We start from the raw sequence: 24,081 nt of genomic DNA, 5'->3' as shown, positions 1-24,081 counted from the left end.
TATCTCAACTTAATTAATTGAATGTTATTAATTGGTCAAGCGGACCACGAAAAATAGTGAATATAAACTGAATAATGATTTACTGTATTCCGTTAATATAAAAATGACTAAACCTAAAATTGTGTTTTATGAATAATTATGATGATTAAATATTTTACCTTGTGTATCTCTCGTTTTATTCTTACCTTGCTCTTTACGTTTTCTCAAACCAATAAGCTCAGGGGATCCATCATCAACATTCATACATTTATTATAGAACATAAAATGAATAGAAATAGATACACAGAAAAGTAATGAGTTTTTCATCCAGGTCATTAACTATATTTTTTTTGATTGTGGTGTTTAATGAATTAAATGTGTATACGAAATTAAAAATTAAATTCCTGGACTAACGTAACATTAATAATACTTTATTTGACAATTAATATCAATAAAAAGACATACCCTTTTAAAAAACGTAACTATTTACAGCAATGGAATATCCGTCTTCTTGGAGTCGAGATTACTGATAAAATATTGATAAAAGATAGTAAAATAGTCAATAAAATATAATAATATTCTCTGTATTTTATAATAAAATTAGAAAAAAAAAAATAATAATCTGGTGAACATAGAACAAGATTGAAAATTGGACTCTAGTACCAGTTCCCAGCGGTAAAACCAGGCGTCGAGCGAATTTCATTTTCCTTAGGCCTGGCTCATTTAAAAGTTTGACTAGGCTTTCTTCCGAGAGCACAGCATTACCCAAATATGAAGCACGCATCTTGGACAAAATGGTACATTTAGCCAAAAAGCGCACGATGGTTTCCTTTTACCCTATATTGCACAGAGAGCACATTTCTGTATCCCTCTGGCAGCCTATCAAGGGGGAAGAGTTAAGGAAGAGAAGTTCTCCTCGCAGTTTGAAGAGCCAGCGGAGATCCCTCAGTTTTAGTTTTTTAGTTCTTCCATGTTTCTCATTCGTCAAGCTTCTTGTACAAAAGAAACCTCCCTTTTGTCAACGTTCGCTCCAAAAACTTCATGCTATTGCTAGACCTTACATTGGAAAGAATGCACTGGAATTCTGCCATCCGTTCATAAATGTTGTCTCGAGAGAATCGGGAAGAAGGATAGACTGATGATGGACTCTCTGACAGTGCTCATACCAGAAAATATTTTTATTTATTATCTCCTGAGCTGTAAATTTCGTGTAATGGTGACCAGAGAGTTTTAGGGTTTTGTATACTTATTTAAAATGGAGCTTTAACGTATGCAGAAATAAGGGATGAACACGGGTTTCTGTGCATAGCATGTAATTTGGAGTACAAGAAGGCAAGGCAAACAACTGCTTGATGAAGTATCTCAACGATTAACATTAACACGTGGAGAAGAAGAAAACGAAGAACCATGGATTCAGAGTTGAAGGAACTTTCTCAGAGATCGAGTGTGAAATTTCCTCTTGAGATCGGTTTGGTTTATGTTGGTAGTTTCCGATCATTTCGGTTTGCTAATCATCGCTGTTTGTCTATGTAAGAAGAGTTTCGGCTTCTCCGCATCCTCAGTGGTCCCACTGTGCTTCTCTCTTTTTTATGTATTTAAATACTGATGGTAGATCTCTACTCTATTAGAGATAAAGCAGAAATTCATAAGTTTAGAAAGCCATAGTTTTTAGTTTTGTGAGTAGATATTTATATTAAACGGAATATCGTTCTTTCTTTCAAATTTGCCTTTTTCGTACTTTTTTATGTGCAATTATATTCTAATTTTATTAATTTTCGGTCTGGCCATTCTCATTTCTTCTCATTGTAATTGAACCCTTTTTTAATTCACCATTCCAAGCTTTTCAGTTGAATTTCTTCTAAATCAGCAAAAAAGACATGTCAAATTCAAATTGCCTGAAAGAAAATTATTGATTTGAATTGATTGATGAAAAACCTCAAAAATTTTTCCATCTGATCATAAGGTTGAAAACCCCAAGCTTGACATTCGTACGTGAGAATGGAACGGCAAACCGCATTAAGCACATTAAATTGGGAAGATAAAGAGACCAGATCATGCTTCACGAACCAATTCCTGGACTAAATGGTTGTGGAGGTGTGGCAAGCATACTGCGCGAGAGCCGGGGATCTGAACCATTCAACAGCTCAATGATGTAGCACTCACTGATTTAACATAATTTTGTTATGATGTATTAATTGATTTAGAAATATTTTAACTTTGTTTGAGGAGCTCCCCGAAAACAAATAAAATACTACTACTGATACTATGTCCTATGCTACTGTTTAAAAAGTTGAGATCATTACATATTTTACGATAGAAGAAATATCTTAATCGAATAGTACTTGCCCCAGATATTGCATACATAAAATTTAACAACTGTTGATCTCCTCGATCGAAAACTATCATTATATCAGCATAAATATAAATAAAAAATTAATGCAAATCAGTGTTGATAGGGGGGTTGGAAGAGGGTGGTAAAGCCGGCGTTGCGACGTGCCAGGGGGTGAGTCGGGGTTGCTTGGCAACGGTGTGTTGCTGTGAGTAAACAGGGTGCGCAGTGTGAGTTTGGTGCTGCGCTCTCGCTGTGCCGAGGACGGGTTCTCAGTCTGTGCCCTACCCCTGCGACACTCACACACGCCTTGTCACTCTTTCACTCTTTTTTCTATTTCTTGTTCTCTCTCACTCTCCCCTCCCCCATCCTTTTATCCATTTCATAAGCACTCCCCCCACCATCCCCTTCCATTTTCAAATAGTAAACGCCTTTTCTAGTCTCGCACCCCGAGCCCCGATCGCCGATTCCCGAAGGATCCCGTTGTTTTTACCCCGATTTTTGTGCGACAGGCTGATCAAAGTTGAAAAATTGAGTACCCAACGACCAATAAAAGTCAAAACAGTGCTGCGATTCGGACTGTCAGAGGCCTAAAGTCCCATTTTCTGGGATGTCATTTTGCTAAGTGCACACGTCCATGGTGTCTTTTCTAAAAAAGGATATTTTTGTAACTCGGATACTTGCTTATTTTTTTGTTCTGTGTTTGTAAACAAGCCGAACCCGGGAATATTCTATAGTGGATACAATAGTGATTTTATTGTCAAATGTATTGACTTGATGGGTGAACGTGAAGGATTTACAAATATCGACAGATGGCTACGACTGATCTATCTTCGGGAAGCGGCAGGAGGAAGCAGGCGAAACCCCAGAGAAAGAACGGTGAGTCCGAGTGCAATTACTATTTGATTCCGAGCCCGGGGGTCTGCCGAAAACCATGACAGCTACCCCCTGTCCCACTGGACAAATGGGACAAACCATTGTTATTACCCGGCAATTATAACTTTTACACCTTTTGTCCTAGTCGTCGTACAATCCACCGGGTTCCTTTTGTCAGAACCCTTTCGGTAAAGCCGACAAAGGCTTTTGGAGATGATGACGTTGCCCCAATGAGATCATTGTTGTGACAGCCAAACACGTGTAGCCCCAGAACCGGCTTTTGCCCACTCGCAATTTTTGAATCGTCCCAAGAGAAAAACGACCTCTCCACTGCCTTTTTCTCTCATAAACGTACCCTTTGACCCGATTTTATTCAATTATCAAACTTTTAAACAAACCCTTTACCATAGTCGAAAATTAAATTAAATTCCCACGCACCTTTTTGATATTAATCATGTCTGTACAGATTCAACTTAACCTAAGCTCACTGAAAAATTTAAAAATTTTCCTCCCAAAAAAACAAAAAACAATGATGCTATTAAAAAGCCAATCTACTTTCCAATCTTTTCACACTTCTTCAAATAGTGATTGTATTGAATTTGAGAACACTTTGCATATTTTAATATTAATAAACATTTTATCGCAATTTGTAAATAAATCGACACAACGAGAAAACTTTTCACCTGATTAATTCTTTTGAAAAAAATATGCTGTATATTTCTTGTCTGAACGGAGTGAATACTGATTCTATACGAATAATTTTTTAACAACCCCTTCCCATGGTCATAATTTACATTAATAAACAAAAATACTTAAAATGAATTAATCACCTTAGACAAATTTTTCGCGTAGTTCTGCATCGTTTGTGGAAAACCTTCGACTCAATAGTGTTTTTGGAAAATTTAAAATTTCCCGCCAATAGAAAGCATAAAGAAGCAGCATAGGATCCATTCAGCATTCTTCATTCCGATTCATCTTTCTCACTTTTGTCTTACAAAATTTTAAACAACCCCTTTTTGCACATTTCAATATGAATCAATGTTTTATTGCAATTTGTAAAAAAAATCGTCACATCTAGCGAAGTTTTCAACTGAATAATTCTTTTCTTTTTAAATTTCAATATTTCCCACCTAGAAAAACATAAATATGTTGAATTATTTCTTGTCTGAGGGGAGTGATTCTATTTTATCCAAAGAATATTTAAACCCTTTCCCATAGTAATAATTTACATAAATAAAAATAAGCACTTAAAATAAATTAATTACCTAATACAACTTTTTCGCGTAGTTATGCATCGTTATTGTGGAAACCTTCGACTTAAGTGCTTTTGAAAATTTAAAATTTCCCGCCAAGAGAAAGCATAAAGAAGCAGCATAGGATCCATTCAGCATTCTTCGTTTCAACTAATCTTTTCTCTCTTTTTACCTTAAAAGTCTAATTTAATGTTGGGTGGAAATCATGCAACACCGAATTTTAAACAACCCCTTTGTACATTTTAATATTAATCAACATTTTATTGCATTTTGTAAATAAATCGTCACATTGAGAAAAGTTTTCAACTGATAATTCTTTTCCTTTTATATTTCAAAATTTCCTACCTAGAAAAAAAGGTAGTTGTCTGAACAAAGTGAATTCTGATTCCATCCAAATAATTTTTAAACAATCCCTTCCCATGGTCATAATTTACATTAATTAACAAAAATAGTTAAATTAATTACCTCATACAGCTTTTTCGCGTAGTTACGCATCGTTATTGTGGATAAACCTTCCACTTAAGTGTTTTTTGTAAAAGTTCAAATTTCCCGCCAAGAGCATAAAGACGCAGCATAGAATCCATTCAGCATTCTTCATTCCAATTCATCTTTTCTGACTTTTTGTCTTAAAAGTAATTTAATATTGGATGGGCATCATGCAACACCAAATTTTAAACAAACCCTTTGCACATTTTAATATTAATAAACGTTTTATTGCAATTTGTGAAAAAAATCGTCACACCGAGAAAAAATTTTCAACTGATTAATTCTTTTGTTTTTAAATTTCAAAATTTCCCACGAGGAAAAAAATCATAAATATGCTGTTTTATTTCTTGCCTGAAGAGAGTGAATACTGATTCTATATTTTCTTATATTTTGACCTCAACAGTTAATCTTATGATTCTATACAAAGAATTTAGAAACAACCCCTTTCCCATAGGAATAATTTACATAAATAAACATAAGCAATTAAAATAAATTAATAAACTTATGCCATTTTTTCGCGTAGTTGTGGATCGTTATTGTGGAAAAACTTCAAGTTAATATTGTTTTTATAAAATGTAAAATTTCCCGCCTAGAGAAAGCAGAAAGGAACAGGGTAGAATCCATTCAGCATCCAATTCATGCCTGTTTTCAGTTTTTATCTTAAAAGTTTTATAGGATGGCAATAGTGCGAAAATGATTTATTAAATATCCCTTCTCCATTAGTCATAAATAAATTTATGCAACTGAAACAACGCAGGATGGTGGAAATATTTCAAAATTTCAACTTCAAATTTTTTACATTAGAAATTTAAAATTTCCCGCCCAGAGAGAATATGAAGGAACTGTTCATCCCGTTCAGCATAACACTTCAAAACTTGTCAGTACTTCTTGTCTTACAAGTGTTCATACTATAAAATGAATATAGAAAAACAAATCGATGGTTATTGTTAGAAGAAAGATTTGGTCCAATGACTTTCACCTAACCCTTTTACCACCGTCATAAATGAAAAATAAATCTTTATGGTTCTTTTCAGTATCGTCACCATAATGTCATTTGGCTCTTTGTTTGGAGAAAACTTAAAATTTCTCTCTGAAAAAAAAATTGCAGAAACATCCTAGTTCATAGGAAATCATAACCTTTCTCCATACTTTATATAAAAAAATGTTAATATGAAATTTATAACAATCTGGAATTTTTAAGACATGGAAAATCGTAAAAAATAACAATTTTATCTGTTACATTGTAATGATATAATATTAATATTAAAAACAGTTTTAATTTTTAGATTTTTAATTATGATGAATTCAAAATCTTTTGAAGGTAATAATATTTGAGGTGTAATAATTTTAAATTTTATTTTGACGTGTGTAGTATTTAGTCACGATCTCCAAATAACCATTATTTTGATGCATAACTTTGAAGTCGTGAACTATCGTCTCTTCGAAGTTTAAAATTCAATCGGATTTTGGCGTTACCTGTTGCTATTTGTAGTAAAAGGGGCACGGATTTGTTTGATGATAATACAAATCTAATTTATACTGGGTAAGCGGTTTTTGTAGATACGAGTTTATGAGAAGATTAAATAGACGAAGTTGCTTTCGAAGTTCGAACTACTACGATAAGGCCAGGGAATGTCCAGACGATAGAATTTCCCTTTGGCATTAACATTTTCCATTGTTTACGCAATAATTCTTGACTTGTTGCTTTTAATAAAAGATTTATACGTGTTAGAAAGACTTTTTAAAGGCCATTTTGAAAATTGCTCGTATTTTTTTTTTGTTAATTTGGTCCAAACGAAAAACTGAATCGTTTTATAGTGAATTTTAGGTGATAGTCCTTTGACCAAATAATTTTAAAAATGACATTCCGGTTTTATCCATTATTCTTTTCATTCGTGACCATCTGGTTACAATATTTATGCTACTACTTCTGTCAGAGTTAATGTTAAATGTTTGGTTGTAAATTTTGCTCAGAAATCCTTTGTCGAGTTGCCCGTCCTTAATTTGTTTCTCCACTTAGGTTGTTATGAATCACGGCTCCATCTGCGTAACGTTCAGGTTGCCAGTGCAGCAGGATCCACGATGACGAACTGTTGTCAAACCCATTCCTTCTTAGAAGCTTCGTAATCAAAAATCACCAGCAAAACTCTTTGATTAAAAATCATTATAATCGCTAAGTTTTATTGTTACCTTTTGGGCCATAGTTACTGTTTTGGACGAAAGTTTAAATCTGTATCTTTTTCAGTGAAACGTTGTGAAAAAATACAAGACTATGGAAAGTAGCTTTTTTGGTTTGGTGATGTTGGTAGAATATGATGATAAATCTTTCATAGTTTGATAATTTCTTTATATGTCGAAACTTTTCAGTTTAGTAACTGTATCATCAATATGCGCAGTGTGATTACTTATGAATAAATAAATTTGTATTAACATTTAAAGATAGCTAAATCAAAACCCGATTTGAAAGTTGCAGTTGGCCCCGGCCTTATAGATTGCTTATCGGTTATAAACAAACGATCAACTACTTGTTTGTTTCCTGCACCGTTTCCCTTTCGGGCTCAATGAAATAAATTAATAAAGAGGGGGCGGCAAACGCGCAATAAAACGAACGCGGGGGTGGGGTTGTAAGGCGGTGGCCATCTTTATTTCGTCGGGGTGCGAGGGGGTGTAAACAGGACCATGTGGAGCCTACATCAGGGCAGCACTCTTCACTTAACATTTCCCCCGGGGGGGCCCTTCCGCGGATATTGATTCTCCGTAAATCTTTCCTTTTGACCGTATATGTTCGTCTGTCCGGGTGGTTTCTCAGGGAGAGTTAGTGCCGCCGTCCCAGGAGCCCGTATCCAGACTCCCCCTTATGCCCTGGGGGACCACCTGTGGCCAGTAGCTGTCCTACTCGAGTGCTTGGAGCATATGTAAACTTGATTTTTTAAAGAAGGGAAGAAAAGCATTCTGGTGAAACGCTTTAATCGTAAAATCATATCGATTTGTATTATTCAGTTAAAGTGCATTTGTGCCGATTTATACCCCCTATCATGAACTATTCAATGCCGCATACTGATTTTTCATCATCCAAATTTTTCACCAAACGGCTTAGATCAAGATGTCCAAATTATTATATTTTCTACTACTGATTCGACTTTTCAGGATAGTCATACCTGTTTTTACCTCTATAATGCGTATTCGGGACATACCTACGATAACCCCCTAAAAATAGAATTCTTGTGAACCAGGCCATTGTTGATGGTTGGCCATTTTTGCCAAACGAGACGATCCATCGGGTCAATGAGAGACTCATATCGGTTTTTCATAAATCATGTTTCCGAAAGACATCTAATTTCGACGTTCATAGTAGGTAGCTGTGCTGGCGCGCTGTTTGTTGCGCAACTATTTTGTTTCTATCGCTTTCCTGTTGCTTTGGTTTAAAAGAGGATGCACATAATCAACAACGGTTTCCTGAAGAGCGTCAATTTTTTAATATCAGGTTTACCAGTTTTGAACGAACCGAGAAATGTATGAGACAGCACTACTTTATGCTCTAGTATTAAAATGCAAAAATCAAAAAATCCTGAGCAGAATTGGGTTCATGCCTGCTGTCTTCAATCATTAGAATAAGGGAATGAAACTTCGAAACATACCCAACAACAGAATGTTACTTAATGACCCTAAGATAAACAATCCTTTTGGATTAATTTCTGATGAAGCTTTCGGTTGGCTCGAGACATAATTGCACCCATTTACTAAAAACTCTCTTGCACTACTAAAGAAATTGTAATACAAGAGGTAGATGACATTTCGTCGTAGGGTTGAATCCACTTTTCGCATATTACAATTAATTAAGCTTTTTAGTTGAGATAAAAAAGTCAATGGCACGAGCGGGATTCGAACCCACGATCTTCGGCTAGATACGCCGCTGCTCTACCACTTGAGCTATCGTGACCTCGATCCACTCGGACATCAACTTAAATGGCATTGAAAAATGGCAAAAGGAGGGAAAACTCAAAAGGTGGGGTTGAGATGGGAAGTTGATGTCCGAGTGGATCGAGGTCACGGTAGCTCAAGTGGTAGAGCAGCGGCGTATCTAACCGAAGATCGTGGGTTCGAATCCCGCTCGTCACACTGATTTTTTTTATCTCAACTAAAAACCTTAATTAATGGTAGTTATTATGGTAATTCTATTAGTTTTTGGTGTTTTTATTCTTCCAAACATTTCTTTTTTCTGTTCTTGGAAGGAACAAATTGTTTTTGTCATTATTACTGTGTCCCCACCCTATTCACACCCACTGTTGAGGTTACGCAAGTATTGATGTTTAGAAATTAATTTTTATAATTTATTTTCTTTCTTATTTTCCCAGGTTTTGGCAACTGTGCTAGGGCTAGTTCGCCTCTTAATTATATAAAACTTGAGTTAAAATAATGTACATTATTATTGAAATCATTGGTACATCATTGAAATTACTACATCCTTGCATAACTGGCATTATGTATTATTTATGGGTTTTGTTGATTTTATTCTTATTTATCTCACTTATATTGGCATAAAAGATATAATCTACAGATTTTTTAAACGGTTGTAATAATATTTAATAGGTTTCGTGGTCCGCTTGATAAATTCTTTTCAATTAATTAAGGCTTTGGTTGAGAAAAAAAAGTCTTTCTTGAAAAATGGCAAAAAGGAGGGAAAACTCAAAAGGTGGGGTTGAGATGGGAAGTTGATGTCCGAGTGGATCGACGTCACGATAGCTCAAGTGGTAGAGCAGCGGCGTATCTAACCGAAGATCGTAGGTTCGAATCCCGCTCGTGCCATTCAATTTTTTATCGTAAAGTGATTCACCTTAATTACTCGTAATGTATTAATTGGTCAAGCGGACCACGAAATTAGTGAATTTTCGCATATTGTCAAACAAGATTTTCTATCGATTCGAGTTCTCTGATATGGTAATAAAGGCTTGTAGTGTGCTGCACAATTTTGTACTCTGAAGAGATAGAATTAAGTTTAAAGATGCATCATTTTTTCACTGCACAAGTGATTAAAGTGTAGAACCAAATCAGCTGTCATTGTGGGCAATTATTTTGCCAAATATTTCACATCCCTTCAATGATTCGATTCCTGGCAATACATAAAAATCTGATTTTAATTAATTTTTTATCTAATCTACACTATAAAAAAATGTAACCAATTAAAATAACTAATCAAAATAATGTAATAATTATAACGGTTTGTTTTTTCTGTCACCAGATAGGTAGAAAAACTTAAGGTTACCTTCTTTAGGTTCTTTAAAGTTATGTCATTCAATGCAGGTCTCGTTTTCACTTAATGTATTAATTTTGAATGATTAATGTCCTTATCCTGCACTAGAGCCATTTTCTGTACACTAATCCAGGACAAAATAGCAATTACGGGTTAATCGTGAAGAAGATGGATGAAAAGTCGTGCACACAACGGTACCGAGGATACAACCGAAAAAATCAAATTCTTGTGAACCGAGTGAACATTTTTTCAAAATTTGTGGTGATTAGTGACCGTTAATCGATATTTATTTAGAAATCGTGAGATGCGGTTTGTTGTGATATAGGTTTCAGAAAAACATTTTCTTTATCGTGCCAACGTTTCGATCTTTATTGAGATCATCTTTTCACCTCAAAGAAGCCGACGCCTTATACAAAAATGTCTTTTCTATACCGACTTCCTTCCCACCCCTTCAAAATCCAACGTATATAAACATAAAACAGCAAAATCTCACTGGCACTCTCGACACGACACGCAAGAATGGCATAATTACACAGAAGACAAACACTTTGAGTGAGTAGAAATACTTTGATTGAATATAAAAAATATATTTTGCATTGTATAAATTCAATTTTCCACATCCAAAATGTACTTGTAATATGTAAACAATGTTTGTAAATCCCAGGCCCTGAAGATGATCTCAATAAAGATCCAAACGTTGGCACGATAAAGAAAATGTTTTTCTGAAACCTACATCACACCAGACCGCATCTCACGATTTCTAAATAAATATTTTTTCAAAATTTTGCAAAGCAGTATGAAATCATGATGTTCGATGATGGTCACCATCACTCGACGTTAAATTTTATGGAAATTTTGGGTGAGGAACTGGTCACCGAAAGCTAGTTTTTTAACCTAATATAAATATAACGGGTTTGTTAGAATTTAATCCATAAATATGTATACGACTAAGAAAACAGAATTTAACGAAATCTAATAAATGTGTAATTATGTCAACATTTTGATGTTAAAAATGCCGTATAAATTAACGATGTTTAACGCGCTTAGGTCATTCAAGAATAACTCACGTGCACCTTCTGGCTTGAAAGCCCGTTTATGCAAAGATAGAATAACAATCGAGCACCTTTTCAATTGTAGAAGGCTTGACGTATATTGGCAATACTTAAGTATGTCGTCGGACCAAATTGACCTGTGATAAGTTTTGGGTCACGGCAGCGAGTACAGATCACTGTACGTCAGCGCTATAGGGATTTTTAAATGTGTAACGTGTTTGAGTTATGTCTGTGTTCTGTTTATGTTAATTTATTGGAATGTAATTTATTAGCTTATCAATTTATTAAGGTTTTGGTTGGGATAAAAAATTCAGTGTCACAAGCGGGATTCGAACCCACGACCTTCGGCTTAATACGCCGCTGCTCTACCACTTGAGCTATAGTGACAATGGTGTCACAAGCGGGATATTTCAAGTGGTAGAGCAGCGGCGTATTTAGTCGAAGGTCGTGGGTTCGAATCCCGCTCGTGACACTGACTTCTTTGTCTCAACCAAAACCTTAATAAATTGAAAAGAATTTATTTGATCAAGCGGATCACGAAACCTAATAAAATGTAACGATGAAAAAAGCAGATTATCGACCTGCTGGATACAAGAAGTTCTTTTCAGAGGATCTTCCGAAGATCCTCTGAAAAGAACTTCTAATAAAATGTAATTTATTAACTTGAAAAGATGGAGTTTTTCTAACCACAACAAGAGGAATATCGAGAACTCTGGTGTGTGTCTGTAACGTCTCGAGAGTAAAAGAACTTATTAGCGGGAATGGAGTTGGTTCGACCCCGCCCCGATGAGAGTACTCTGGGGGAGTGAATGTGACCTATATGTTTGTATAGGGTCGTGATGTATATAGAAGTAGTCTAGTGTCTATTCTAGGATATCGACTTGTTATTCTTCATACTTCGTAATAAAAGCAGAGAATCAGTAACAGATCGAGGCGCTCTGATAGCCGCACATTGAAAAATACGCTTGGAAGACAAGGAAAAGAAGTAGAAACACGCGGAGGGTCGGCGATGACATCAGCTGTTCGTCGGCCACTAAACTTCCCACATTATATCTGACATTTCACGAACAGTTTCGGCCATACGTTTTAAATTTAGTGCAAGTGTAACACAAAAACTTCACTGATTGTTGCTGAAAAGCTGGAGGTTATAGGAAAAGAGCAGCAGGCATGAAATATTTCCATTATATTATGAAAACTATGTAAGGTGGAAGTTAGATAGTAGAAAAAAGTATATAAAACATAAATAAGTGAATGCGAAATTTCTGCAATGCTAAATTTGCATGTAACGTCGAACTACTTGATAAGAAACAGTTGAACAAACCACGGATCTTATCTATATTTCTACATTCTCAGACCCAATAGGCCATACGAACTGTGGAAATTTCCCAGAAGCCGTTAGTCTTAAAATTCATGATTTATAAAAAAAAAGCTCTCAGAGACGCCATTTTCGACTTGGATTGAATTGATTATACATATGAAAAATATATAATGTATTATTCGGAACTCCGGATTTATTTTTATTTTTAATTGGGACAAGAATACCCCGTATTGATGATTCATAGGGTACAACTATCAAAAACAAAAGGATAAAAAGAACCGTCAAAGATTGGTGGTATTTATTGGTTTCGATCTATTCATCGAGGGCTTTGACATCAGACATCTGAGGCGTCTCTAAATCAGTAGGCGAAGGAATCGATTATTCAGACAAGCCGTGGCAAATTATTCCTTTCATCTTGTCATCTTCCCGTTCAAATCTTGTAATGTAATAGTACCCTTATCGCCGGGCCCAGGGCAAAAAGCTGATACCCACATGTCGGTTCAGATAACTCTAAATGATTAGTACGGTTAGTTAAGCAAGGGAGGATCGACCCCCATATTTCCAGGATATTCTCCCGATCCGGAGGCTAGAAAAACTCGAAAGAGCTAATGAGTCCAAGAGATAACTTAAAGGTTATCGCCCGTTTTTCATTTTTTTTTTCGATTTAAATTATTCCCTTCTGCCATGATTGTCAATTAAATTAGATAAATTGGGAGGTGGTAAAAGTTCAACATAAGGAAACGTTTCCCTTCTGTTATTAATGATCTTTCTGTAAGGAATTTTCTTTGTTTATGAAATATTTCCCGTTAAAAAATCTCTTGGGCTTATAAGAATTGATAACTACAAGGCAAACATTGCCATTTTTCGAATGTCGTGTAATTTATTTGATCCTCGGCGACTAGGTCGTGGGTTCGAATCCCGCTCGTGACATTGACTTTTTCTATTTCAACCAATACCTTACATAAAGATTAATCAATTGAAAGAAGTTATTTGACCAATCGGTCCACGAAATATAATGAATTTATTAGTTTATTTTCTCAAATTTAACAAAACAACACAAAATCAAGAAAAAAAGGCAAAAGTGAAGAAAACAATAAAAAATATACTGTTTTTGATAAATGTACAAAAAAAACCTAGAGACAAGTTTTCACTAGAGGCCAAATTATAACCACGATGAAAGTTAATCACTCGTTGAATGGAAAAAACAATAAAACTTGAAAAATGAACTTAAAGGAAGATTTTATTAAAAAATTATTCAATTATTTGCCGAAATTGGTAGAATTTTTAACGTTATAGCGGAAATGTCAGAAGAAATCATTGATTAAATGAGCTGATCTTTTTTTGATATTAGTAGCGCGTATTTAGCTGAAGGTCGTGGGTTCGAATCCCGCTCGTGACACGGACTTTTTTTTATCTCAACCAATGCCTTATGTAAAAACTTATTAATTGAAAGAAGTTATTTGGTCAATCGGACCACGAAATCTAATGAATTTAACAAGGCAAACAGAACAAAAAAGTACTTTTTACTTTAAAATAAATATAGCTAATTGCTACGTTGGGGGACCTAACTTGAGAATGTTATTTATTATTGATTTATATATTATATTAAATATCGTAAGGCACGAAAAATGGCTGGATTTTTCCATGGAGAACCATAGTGCCTGGTGTAGGTAGACTTGATGACGATGTCGATATCAGGAATCAAAATAGCTCTTTGAAAATTCCTTTGGAGAAGAAAGTCGTCTTTATGAGACTTTTTGCTGATCAACCCTTACACTCATAACAGATTTTGGTCAATGTATTATCCGTTGTTACGAAATAAGGGGTAACAGAGAACGTCCGAATGGGCATTATGTGTAGGTTAATTAAGGTTTTTAGTTGAGATTAAAAAGTCAATTCACGAGCGGGATTCGAACCCACGACCTTCGGCTTGATACGCCGCTTCCCAGAAGTCACGATAGCTCTAGTGGTAGAGTAGCGGCGTATCAAGCCGAAGGTCGTGGGTTCGAATCCCGCTCGTGACACGGACTTTTTGATCTCAACTAAAACCTTAATTAATTGAATGACGTATTTAAATTAAATTCGGATTGCCATATCGAAAAACGAGTTAAAAAGCAAACAGAACTGAAATTAGTTGGTAACTTTGGCCACATTATAATTCTGAAGAATCCCTATGAACCACATAAGTGCAATCGTGAATAATAATAATTAAAACAGAAAAACCAGGCATTAAGCAGACGATTTATACCAAAATGCTTGGAATTTTTTTAATATTTTAAGTTTAGATAGTTAATTATATCATTCTATTATACCATCTGATGGCAAATAACCGAAATTATTGTCAATATTTAAACTATGAATGTTAATAGCAAATAAATTTTAATTACAAACTAATCCGTATTTTTTTAGCGGGCTAATTATTACTTACATTAATTATTCGAATTAATTATTCTTTTCATCCAAGGTTTTTGGTTGGGAAGAAAAATTAAAATTCATTTTGAAAAATGGCAACAAAGAGGGAAAATTCGAACGATTTTACGTTCAGGTGGGATGTTGGTGTCCGAGGGGTCGAAGTAACCATAGCTCAAGTGGTTAGAACAGCGGCGTATTGAGCCGAAGGTCCTGGGTTCGAATCCCGGTCGCAACACTAATTTTTCATCTTAACAGAAAACCTTAAATGAAAAGATTAATAGATTGGAATTTTAATTGTAATTCAAATTATAACAGTAGTTGCAAGTAGTTTGTTGAGATAGTTCGATTATCTCAAATCATCCTGGTCTGATGAGTGAAAGTGTGAATAGATTTGGATTTGGAGTCTGATTTCTCTGGGGGTTGACATCAGCTCCATATTCATAACTGATTTTGGTCAATGTATTATCGTTGTTACGAGATAAGGCTGAACAGACAACGTCCTAATGGGCATTATGATTAGGTTAATTACGGTTTTTAGTTGAGATAAAAAAGTCAGTGTCACGAGCGGGATTCGAACCCACGACCTTCGGCTTGATACGCCGCTCCCAGAAGTCGTGGGTTCGAATCCCGCTCGTGACACTGACTTTTTATCTCAACTAAAACTCTTAATTAATTGAACGATATTAATTGATCAAGCGGACCACGAAAATAGTGAATTATGATTAGGGATGAGCATCGATAAAAAAAAGCCATCGATGGTGGTACGACCATCGACTCCATCGCCTACACATCGATCATTTTTTGCGTACTCATTACTCAAACTACAAATTAATTTCATATGCATACATTATTTTTATGTGCCAGTTTAGAAACATAAACTAATTTTTCAAATTTCGCCATTTCTGAACCCTTATTGGGAACTTGCTTAATAAAAATTGTGTTTATTTTTTTAATAACATTTATTAGGAATTATTGTTTTCTTTGGTTTCATTTATAGTGCTATGTAGATCTCTCGGTCCCTTTAAAATAAAAGTAGTCTATTGTTAAAGTGTTTTGTGCCTGTGAATTTTATTCAAAATACCTCCCTGCTTTTCTTCGATACTTAGGAAAACATCCATAATTCACCCAAGCCCAATTCCTGTCCCTTGCTGAAAAAAAGGTAAAGTTTTAACATGTCCGTAATTAAAATCAAACATATCTTTAATTTATTAGACTTAATATATCCAAATTTTACAATGAAACACTACCACATCTTCTCCGGAACGCAATTTAAAAAAAAAACGTAGCTTTAAAGCCAATTTATCTTGTAAACGTTTTGTGGTTTTCGAAATAAAACGTCCAGCTTTGGAAAATAATCGATATGCCACTAAGGCAACAAATTGAACAACTCCTAACAGGTTCTGATAGGTCAGTTTCATATCAGAAGAATACGGGCCATTCCCCATTCACAAAAGTGGAAATTAGGAAAAACTAAGAAAGTTTATGTAACATGGAGAGCGTGGGTCGAGATCGATGGTCAAAAACATCGAACATCGGTCGCCTACCATTGACCATCGATGCTCATCCGTAATTATGATATAAAACATACGTCAATTAAGGATATTTAAAGAAAAAAAGACATCGTATAAACAAAAGCATGTTTTAATGTTACACATACACTTCTTAATAATTTTTTCTTTTTCAAACGAACAATATAAACGAACAGAAACCTGTTGAGCATCACGGAGGTTTATAGATGATTTCGCACATTCCGAAAATAAGCCTGAAAGGCTTGAAAGGTAGATAAGACGTGCTTACGCTTCTTTTCTCCCGTCGACCTGTTTATCTCTTCCCCCAGGTGAACGTCCCACCGGCTTTCGCAGTTATTCTCCTATTTATTTACAGTCGCTACCCGATTGTACCGAACCTTAAATAGAGATCAAACGGCACCCGTGCCGTTCTAGGCCGGGCGAAAAACTTAGCAATAACAATATTTCAGCTCTCCTTTTAGACGGGGAGGCTTTCTGTATTTTCGTTAAATTGGATTTATGTCCGGTTTCCTGTGACGCAAAATGCCGGGGGCAACTTCATAAAATAGCTTTTGAAAGCTTCATCACTCCGGTAGCCTCGAGGTGTAAAAATAAATATTGGAAACAGACGCATCGATCCTTCTCCTTGACCACAAAAGCAGAGCAAATGGATCTTTTTGAGAAAAAAAAAATAAATAGGACAATCAGCATTTTTTTATGTACATATGACTCAGGTTGTTAATAAGCAAATAACACATTGAGAGGGAGAACAATCTTCAACAGTTTAAAATACAAGAATGAAATCCATTATATTTCTTGGTCCGATGGACCAAATAACTTCTTTCAATTAATTAATCTTTATGTAAGGTATTGATTGAAATAAAAAAGCTAGTGTCACATGCGGGATTCGAACCCACGACCTTCGGCTCAATACGCCGCTGCTCTACCACTTGAGCTATTGTGACTTCAATCCACTCGGACACCGACTTCCCATCTCAACCCCACCTTTCGAATATTCCCTCCTTTTTGCAATTTTTCAAATGTGTAATTTATTCGATTTTCGGAGACAAATGAAATTGCCACGGAGAGCTTTAATGAAGATATACTTCGTTTTACCTATTAAATCCATTATATTTCGTGGTCCAATTGACCAAATAACTTCTTTAAATTAATTAATTTAAATTAATCTTTATGTAGGGTATTGGTTGAAATAAAAAATCTTCGAATCCTGCTCGTGACTCTAGTTTTTTTATTTCAACCAATACCTTACATAAAAATTATTTAATTGATGTAAGAATTAAGTTTACAATTAAAATGTCTATGGGACAAAATAGAAGGTTTCAATGAGAAAATTTAGCTATTTTTTATTTGAAGTGTTTAAGTTCGTTGTAATGACTAAAATTCAAGATTTTTCATCATCAATCTCATCAATTTGCTTTTAATTTTTTATTATTCCAATAAATTCTTGGCATTTTGGTCACCTGTGCACTGTTTTTGGTCAGTAGCTCTAAAAACTTGTTCGTAGTTGAACAAAACAAAACACTTAATATTTTATCAGTTTTAAATTTAAAGAAGCTCAAAGAGAATGGAGACCTGAGTATTGCGCAACGGTTAACAATTAAAATAGCGATAATTAATGAGCACGTGGCCTGACGTGGGTGACCCCAGGATAACCCCTCCGGTCCCGATCCCCCATTGGTTCTTCCACCGAGGAAAACAAACCTGAACAATCTAGTTAACGATCCGTGGAGGTGGCACATTTGCCAGAGGGGAGAAGAAAGAAATCAGAGAAAAAACTGTCCCTCTTGCCTCTGAGGTTGGGTGTATGCTTGCGTAAAACTCCACATGGTGCCTTCCATCAACCAAGTGCAAATACCAACAAAGATTTCCGTCAAAATGTAAAAAGGTTCCCTGACAAACTTTTTCTACTTCTATCTCGTCACTATGATATCACATATGTGTTATTTTCAAACCAAACACGATAACAGAAAATATGAAAGCTTTTTCTGACAAAAGGGCAGCCAATTTTCGAAGAAGCCATCCAGTATCCAGCGCATCCAAGCCTTCCAAAGTCCTCAGACAAATTACTACATCACTAGCCTCACTATCCACAACGTATCCACAACGACCTCAGCATTTGAACGTAAATCTCATTGAACTTAAATTTGGTATCCAATAGGTTTTATTATAAATATTTTAAGCGTTTTTAAAAATTAGTTGAGAGATACCGACTTTCGTTCAAGTCAAATACTTAGGTCTGTATCTAGACAGCACACTGGTGTGGAATCCTCACACAAGACATAAGAGACAACTCAATGGAATACTTGGACAACTAAACACTTATAGGACCGAAATCTGACAACCGTCAAAACTAAACTAACTAACTCAGTACTTAACTGCGACCTCTTTGGACATACGGAGTGGAACTGTGGCATTCTGCCAAGCCATTCAACATCCATTGCATCCAATCCTTCCAATCGAAAGTCCTCAGACAAATCAGGTCAAAGCTCCTTACTACGTCATTAACCTCACTACTCACAACGACCTCAGTACTCGGCAGTCAATCTCATTGAACTTAAATTTGGTATCCAATAGGAATGAATGTTTTTTATTTTAAAAGCTTCTGTAAAAATGAGTTGAGAGATATCGACTTTCATTCAAGTCAAATGCTTAGGACAATATCTAAACTGGCGTGGAGGGTTCTCACAAGACTTAAGAAACAGCTCAATTGCAGACTTGGACAACTAAATACTTATACGACCGAGAACTAATCTAACTCCTGTGACCTCTTTGGACATACGGTGTGGAACTAGGGTTTTGCCAAGCCATCCAGTATCTAGCGCACCCAATCCTTCCAATTGGAAGTCTTCAGACAAATCGTCAAAGCTCCTTACTACGTCAGTATCCTCACTATCCAAAAAGACCTCAACATTACGTTGACAACGAACTCATCCACTGCCTACTCCAAAAGTTTCACATCAACCTCTCGATCCGTCATCCTACAGCTTCTCAACACATTCCCGTCCGCCTTAATCGACGATGGTCGAGACCTCCTTGCCCAAACTGAGTGCCAGCTTTGGCTCTGTCCCATGGCATGTGTCCTCCGGGCGTTTTTGTTATTGACAGGGATTTAAACTGGCTAAACAGTAAATTGCAAAAGCGAAACATCGCGGACACGCAGTAAGTGCAAATAGTAATTTTGAGATTGTTTCATTTTTCTCAACTCAATTATCAATACTTCTTGTTATTGTCGAAAAAGGCAGGCGGACGGACAATTTTAGAAAATTAAGACAGTGATTTCTAGATGGTGTAAACTTTTTTGTTTGGAGTTCACCTACGAGTTCACCCAAATCTTTCTACCTGTATTGCCCCGTGCAGTACATCCGCAGAAAAAAAATCGACTGGTACATGTCAAAATAAATCAGTTTCAAGGAGACGTAAACAAGAATTAAATTCACTAATTTCGTGGTCCGCTTGACCAATTAATATATTACAATTAATTAAGGTTTTTAGTTGAGATAAAAAGTCAATGGCACGAGCGGGATTCGAACCCACGATCTTCGGCTAGATACGCCGCTGCTCTACCACTTGAGCTATCGTGACCTCGATCCACTCGGACACCAACTTCCCACCTCAACCCCACCTTTTGAATTTTCCCTCTTTTCTTCCATTTTTCAAATGTCGTGTAATCGGATTGGATTCTCGACGACAAATGAAATGGCCTATACTTCATTTTCAATCATTAAATTCACTAATTTCGTAGTCCGCTTCACCAATTAATATATTACAATTAATCAAGGATTTTAGTTGAGATAAAACAGAGACATTGAAAAAATGGCAAAAAGGAGGGAAAATTCAAAAGGTGGGGTTGAGATGGGAAGTTGGTGTCCGAGTGGATCGAGGTCACGATAGCTCAAGTGGTAGTGCAGCGGCGTATCTAGCCGAAGATCGTGGGTTCGAATCCCGCTCGTGCCATTGACTTTTTTATCTCAACTAAAAACCTTAATTAATTGTTAACAAGAATATTTCTAGAATAGTAAATTTATATATAAAAAAAAGTTTCTAAACCTCGTAATCTCAATATGGAATTTAAATCTTAGATTACAATCAAAACCCAAATATTGGCATTGCTCAGAAAATGTTAAAATCTGGCTTGAATCACAGCTACAGCAATTTTCTATAGAATATAAGACGATTCTAGCACAATTCACTTTTCTAAAATCATACTTTCGTTATACTATAAAGGCCATTTGAATATACAGGGTGACTGGCGATAAGTGTGGAAAATTTTAGGAGTATGTACTCGGGCATTGTGCTAAGAAATGGAAGGAGTCTTCTTTGGCCTTTCTATTGCATAGTTAACACAAGTTGACAGTTATCTCTTTTTGGATTATAGTCGTGAGGAAGCGACTCACATCGAATTTTAAAAACCAAAAAGCAAACTGAACAGAGGAATTTCTATCAGTCTCAGACATTCATAAGTCCCTTATTCCACAGGAATGTGGATAGTTTATGGGCCTGTGCTAGACCTTTATCAATGTGCACGGCCCGGATGTGAGCAAAACTGGACAAATCTTCGACGTCCCGTGAAAATTCGATATCCGGGTTGAATTGCAGCGTTATAGACCTCCAGGTGGAAAACCGCGATATTTTCTGGTTAATAATTTCTGATGCTGTTATTTTACATAGCCGGTGGTTGCGAAAATTTGGGACCCTATGGACACAGGAAATATGAAGCTTTAAAGAATATAAAAAGATGAGGTTTTACAAATGGGCTTTTTTTTTTCAAAAACATCGGCACCATGAGGGCTTATACGACCTCTGCTGTTACAAACCCTGGTAAAAAAAAAGAAGAAAAAAGAAGTCTATTGAGGATTACAGACCATGTAACTAGGGGTGGGTGTACCGTGGTATGCGATATACTATCTTTATTTCCCTTTATGACCTTATTTCTATTTACATGAATATTTTCTACTGTCGTCATGTTTGTTTACTTTTTATACGCTGTTTTTACCTAATGTATTATTATATTTTGACTGTTCTATTTTGGGGCTGCTTCCCTGTTTGAACTATGGAATAAATGAATACTGACATTTACCATGCAGTCCTTGGAACAACATACTTCCCATCCCGATTGATTCACTCATCTGAATGATTCCTATGCCTAAAAAGCCTCATAACCTTCCATAATCATACCGTCAAATTAGTCTTTTGTCTATAATGGGCAAAATCTTAGAAAGACTTCTGCTTAAAAATATTCTCCCCATTCCTTTCCTGTAACCTTATCCCTGATTCAATTAACTAATTTTGTTTGCAAAGAATATGTCGTTAGGGTAAAGATGCACAAAAACAACCAAAAAATATAAAAAACATTTTTTTGAATAGGATTTGGATTGAAATTTTTCATTTTCCGTATAAATTTCGTCTATATTTTATTGTACAATTTTTTAACTTCCGAAATCAGACATATTGGTTAAGTTTATCACACGGTACAACAAATACGTCAGAGTTCATTCTCCCCTTACTAAATTTTTAGCGGGCGTACATTGTTGAACAGCAACTATTTTCGTCTATCTCCGCAAAAATTTATGTTTTCCTATCGATGATATGACAGTACTGTGGCGGCACTAAGGCTAAAACCTTTACAAGGCGAAAATCAGCGGTTATTAAAAAGGTACAAACAGTAATTTCCATGCCCTGTTTTACATGTTTTGTAAATTGCTTTTTGTTCCTTTACGAAGAAAATTTAAACAATAAAACTCGTAAAATTGCACAATTCATGGTTCAAAAATATGTTTAAAGATATTTAATTGTAGGTTGTACGAAGCGAAAACGAGCGGACCTACAGAAAACGTAAACTGCAATTTCAATTTAGTTTCACTTTTTTAAAAATATCTTGTTAATTTTTTTGGCCCTTTATACGTAAAAACGTTTAAGTAAATATTTAATAACTTCTAACAAATAAAAGCATTTGAAGCGTGGTCGTGTGGCATTGGAGCAAAACGGTAAAAACAGCGAGTATGAGCGGACCCAGAGGACCAGTTTTGGCATCTTTTTTATTGTTGAACGTAGATGGAAAAACTAGAGTTAGTTCAGTTAATAAATTCAACCTGATTAAATAATAGAATGTTGATAAAAGTGCGACGATCGAAGTGCATTCATGTTTACTGGTCAGAGACACTTATGTTTATTCCGTACATAACTTTCTATAAAGCAATTATTTTCGTTTATCAGTCGCAAATTTATATTTCGGCAATCTATTATGGTGTGTCCGAAAGATAAGAGATACGAATATTTATCCATGTTTATTTAATATTTTCGTCTCCGTTGGTGATGTTCTGTTGAATTGAGATACATTCAGTGTGTTTTTATGGAGAAAATTGATTAATTTTTAAATTTCAAAAATTTAAATATATTAACTAACTCAAGTGGATGTTTTTTCATATATACAGCCAATCTCAGCCCAAAATCAGGATTTTTTTCTAATAGCACACGTATTTCCGTTGTATTTTTGCTTATCTATACAAATAAAAATGTATGTAAAAAATTAATTACATTAACTAACTCAGGTGAAATTTACTAAAGCTAATCTCAGTCTAAAATAAGATTTTTTTTGTAATAGTACGTGTATTTCCTTTGTATTTTTGCCATTCTATACAAATAAAAATTTATTTAACAAAAATTAAATACATTAACAACTCAGGTGATTTTTTTTGTCATTTATTAAATCAAATATCAGCCTAAAATAAGAATTTTTTTTTGTAATAGCACTTCTATTTTTGTCATTTTATACAAATAAAAATTTATTTAAAAAAAATTAAATACATTAACAACAGGTGGATTTTTTTGTCATTTATTAAATCAAATGTCAGCCTAAAATGAGAATTTTTTTTTGTAATAGCACTTCTATTTTTGTCATTTTATACAAATAAAAATTTATTAAAAAAAAATTAAATACATTAACAACTCAGGTGAATTTTTTTGTCATTTATTAAATCAAATGTCATCCTAAAATAAGAATTTTTTTTGTAATAGCACTTCTATTTTTGTCATTTTATACAAATAAAAATTTATTTAAAAAATTAATTACATTAACTAACAGGTGAAATTTATTAAAGCTAATCTCAGTCTAAAATAAGATTTTTTTTAATAGTACATGTATTTCCTTTGAATTTTTTGCCATTCTATACAAATAATAATTTATTTAATAAAAATTAAATACATTAACTAACTCAGGTGAATTTTTGTCATTTATTAAAGCAAATGTCAGCATGAAATAAGGACTTTTTTGTAATAGTACATTTATTTCTTTTGTATTTTTGCCATTCTGCTCAAATAAAAATTTATTTAAAAAATTAAATACATTAACTAACTCAGGTGAATTTTTTGTCATTTATTATTAGCTAATCTCAGCCTAAAATATTGTGTTTTTTTTTGTAATAGTACAGGTATTTCCTTTGTATTTTTGCATTATATAAAATAAAAATTTATATTATAAAATTTAAATATATTAAATAACTCAAGTGGATGTTATTTCATATATATCAGCCAATCTGAGCCCAAAATAAGGGATTTTTGGTAATAATAAATTTATTTCTTTTGTAAATTTGCCATTCT

General features: G+C 34.7%; 1 protein-coding gene across 4 annotated transcripts in view; it reads left to right on the top strand.

Moving 5' to 3' along the window:
• The first annotated feature begins 2,587 nt into the window (after nucleotides 1-2,587).
• LOC106669929 (zinc finger protein 1-like) overlaps nucleotides 2,588-24,081 on the top strand; it is a 565,181-nt gene continuing 543,687 nt past the window's right edge. For 2 of the 4 annotated variants that reach the window (XM_024229161.1, XM_014399816.2), the window contains exon 1: nucleotides 2,588-3,187. In XM_024229161.1, coding sequence (XP_024084929.1) covers nucleotides 3,121-3,187 — 67 coding nt within the window. In that variant the 5' untranslated portion in view covers nucleotides 2,588-3,120. The remainder of the gene's footprint in view (nucleotides 3,188-24,081) is intronic. The other 2 variants (XM_014399815.2, XM_014399811.2) reach the window with 2 other exon arrangements.

The sequence above is a fragment of the Cimex lectularius genome, unplaced genomic scaffold (assembly GCF_000648675.2).
Source record: "Cimex lectularius strain Harlan isolate CLEC.00 unplaced genomic scaffold, Clec_2.1 scaffold20, whole genome shotgun sequence".
NCBI lineage: Eukaryota > Metazoa > Arthropoda > Insecta > Hemiptera > Cimicidae > Cimex > Cimex lectularius.
The sequence above is the reverse complement of the archived record's forward strand: the minus strand, read 5'-3'. Positions and strand labels throughout refer to the sequence as shown.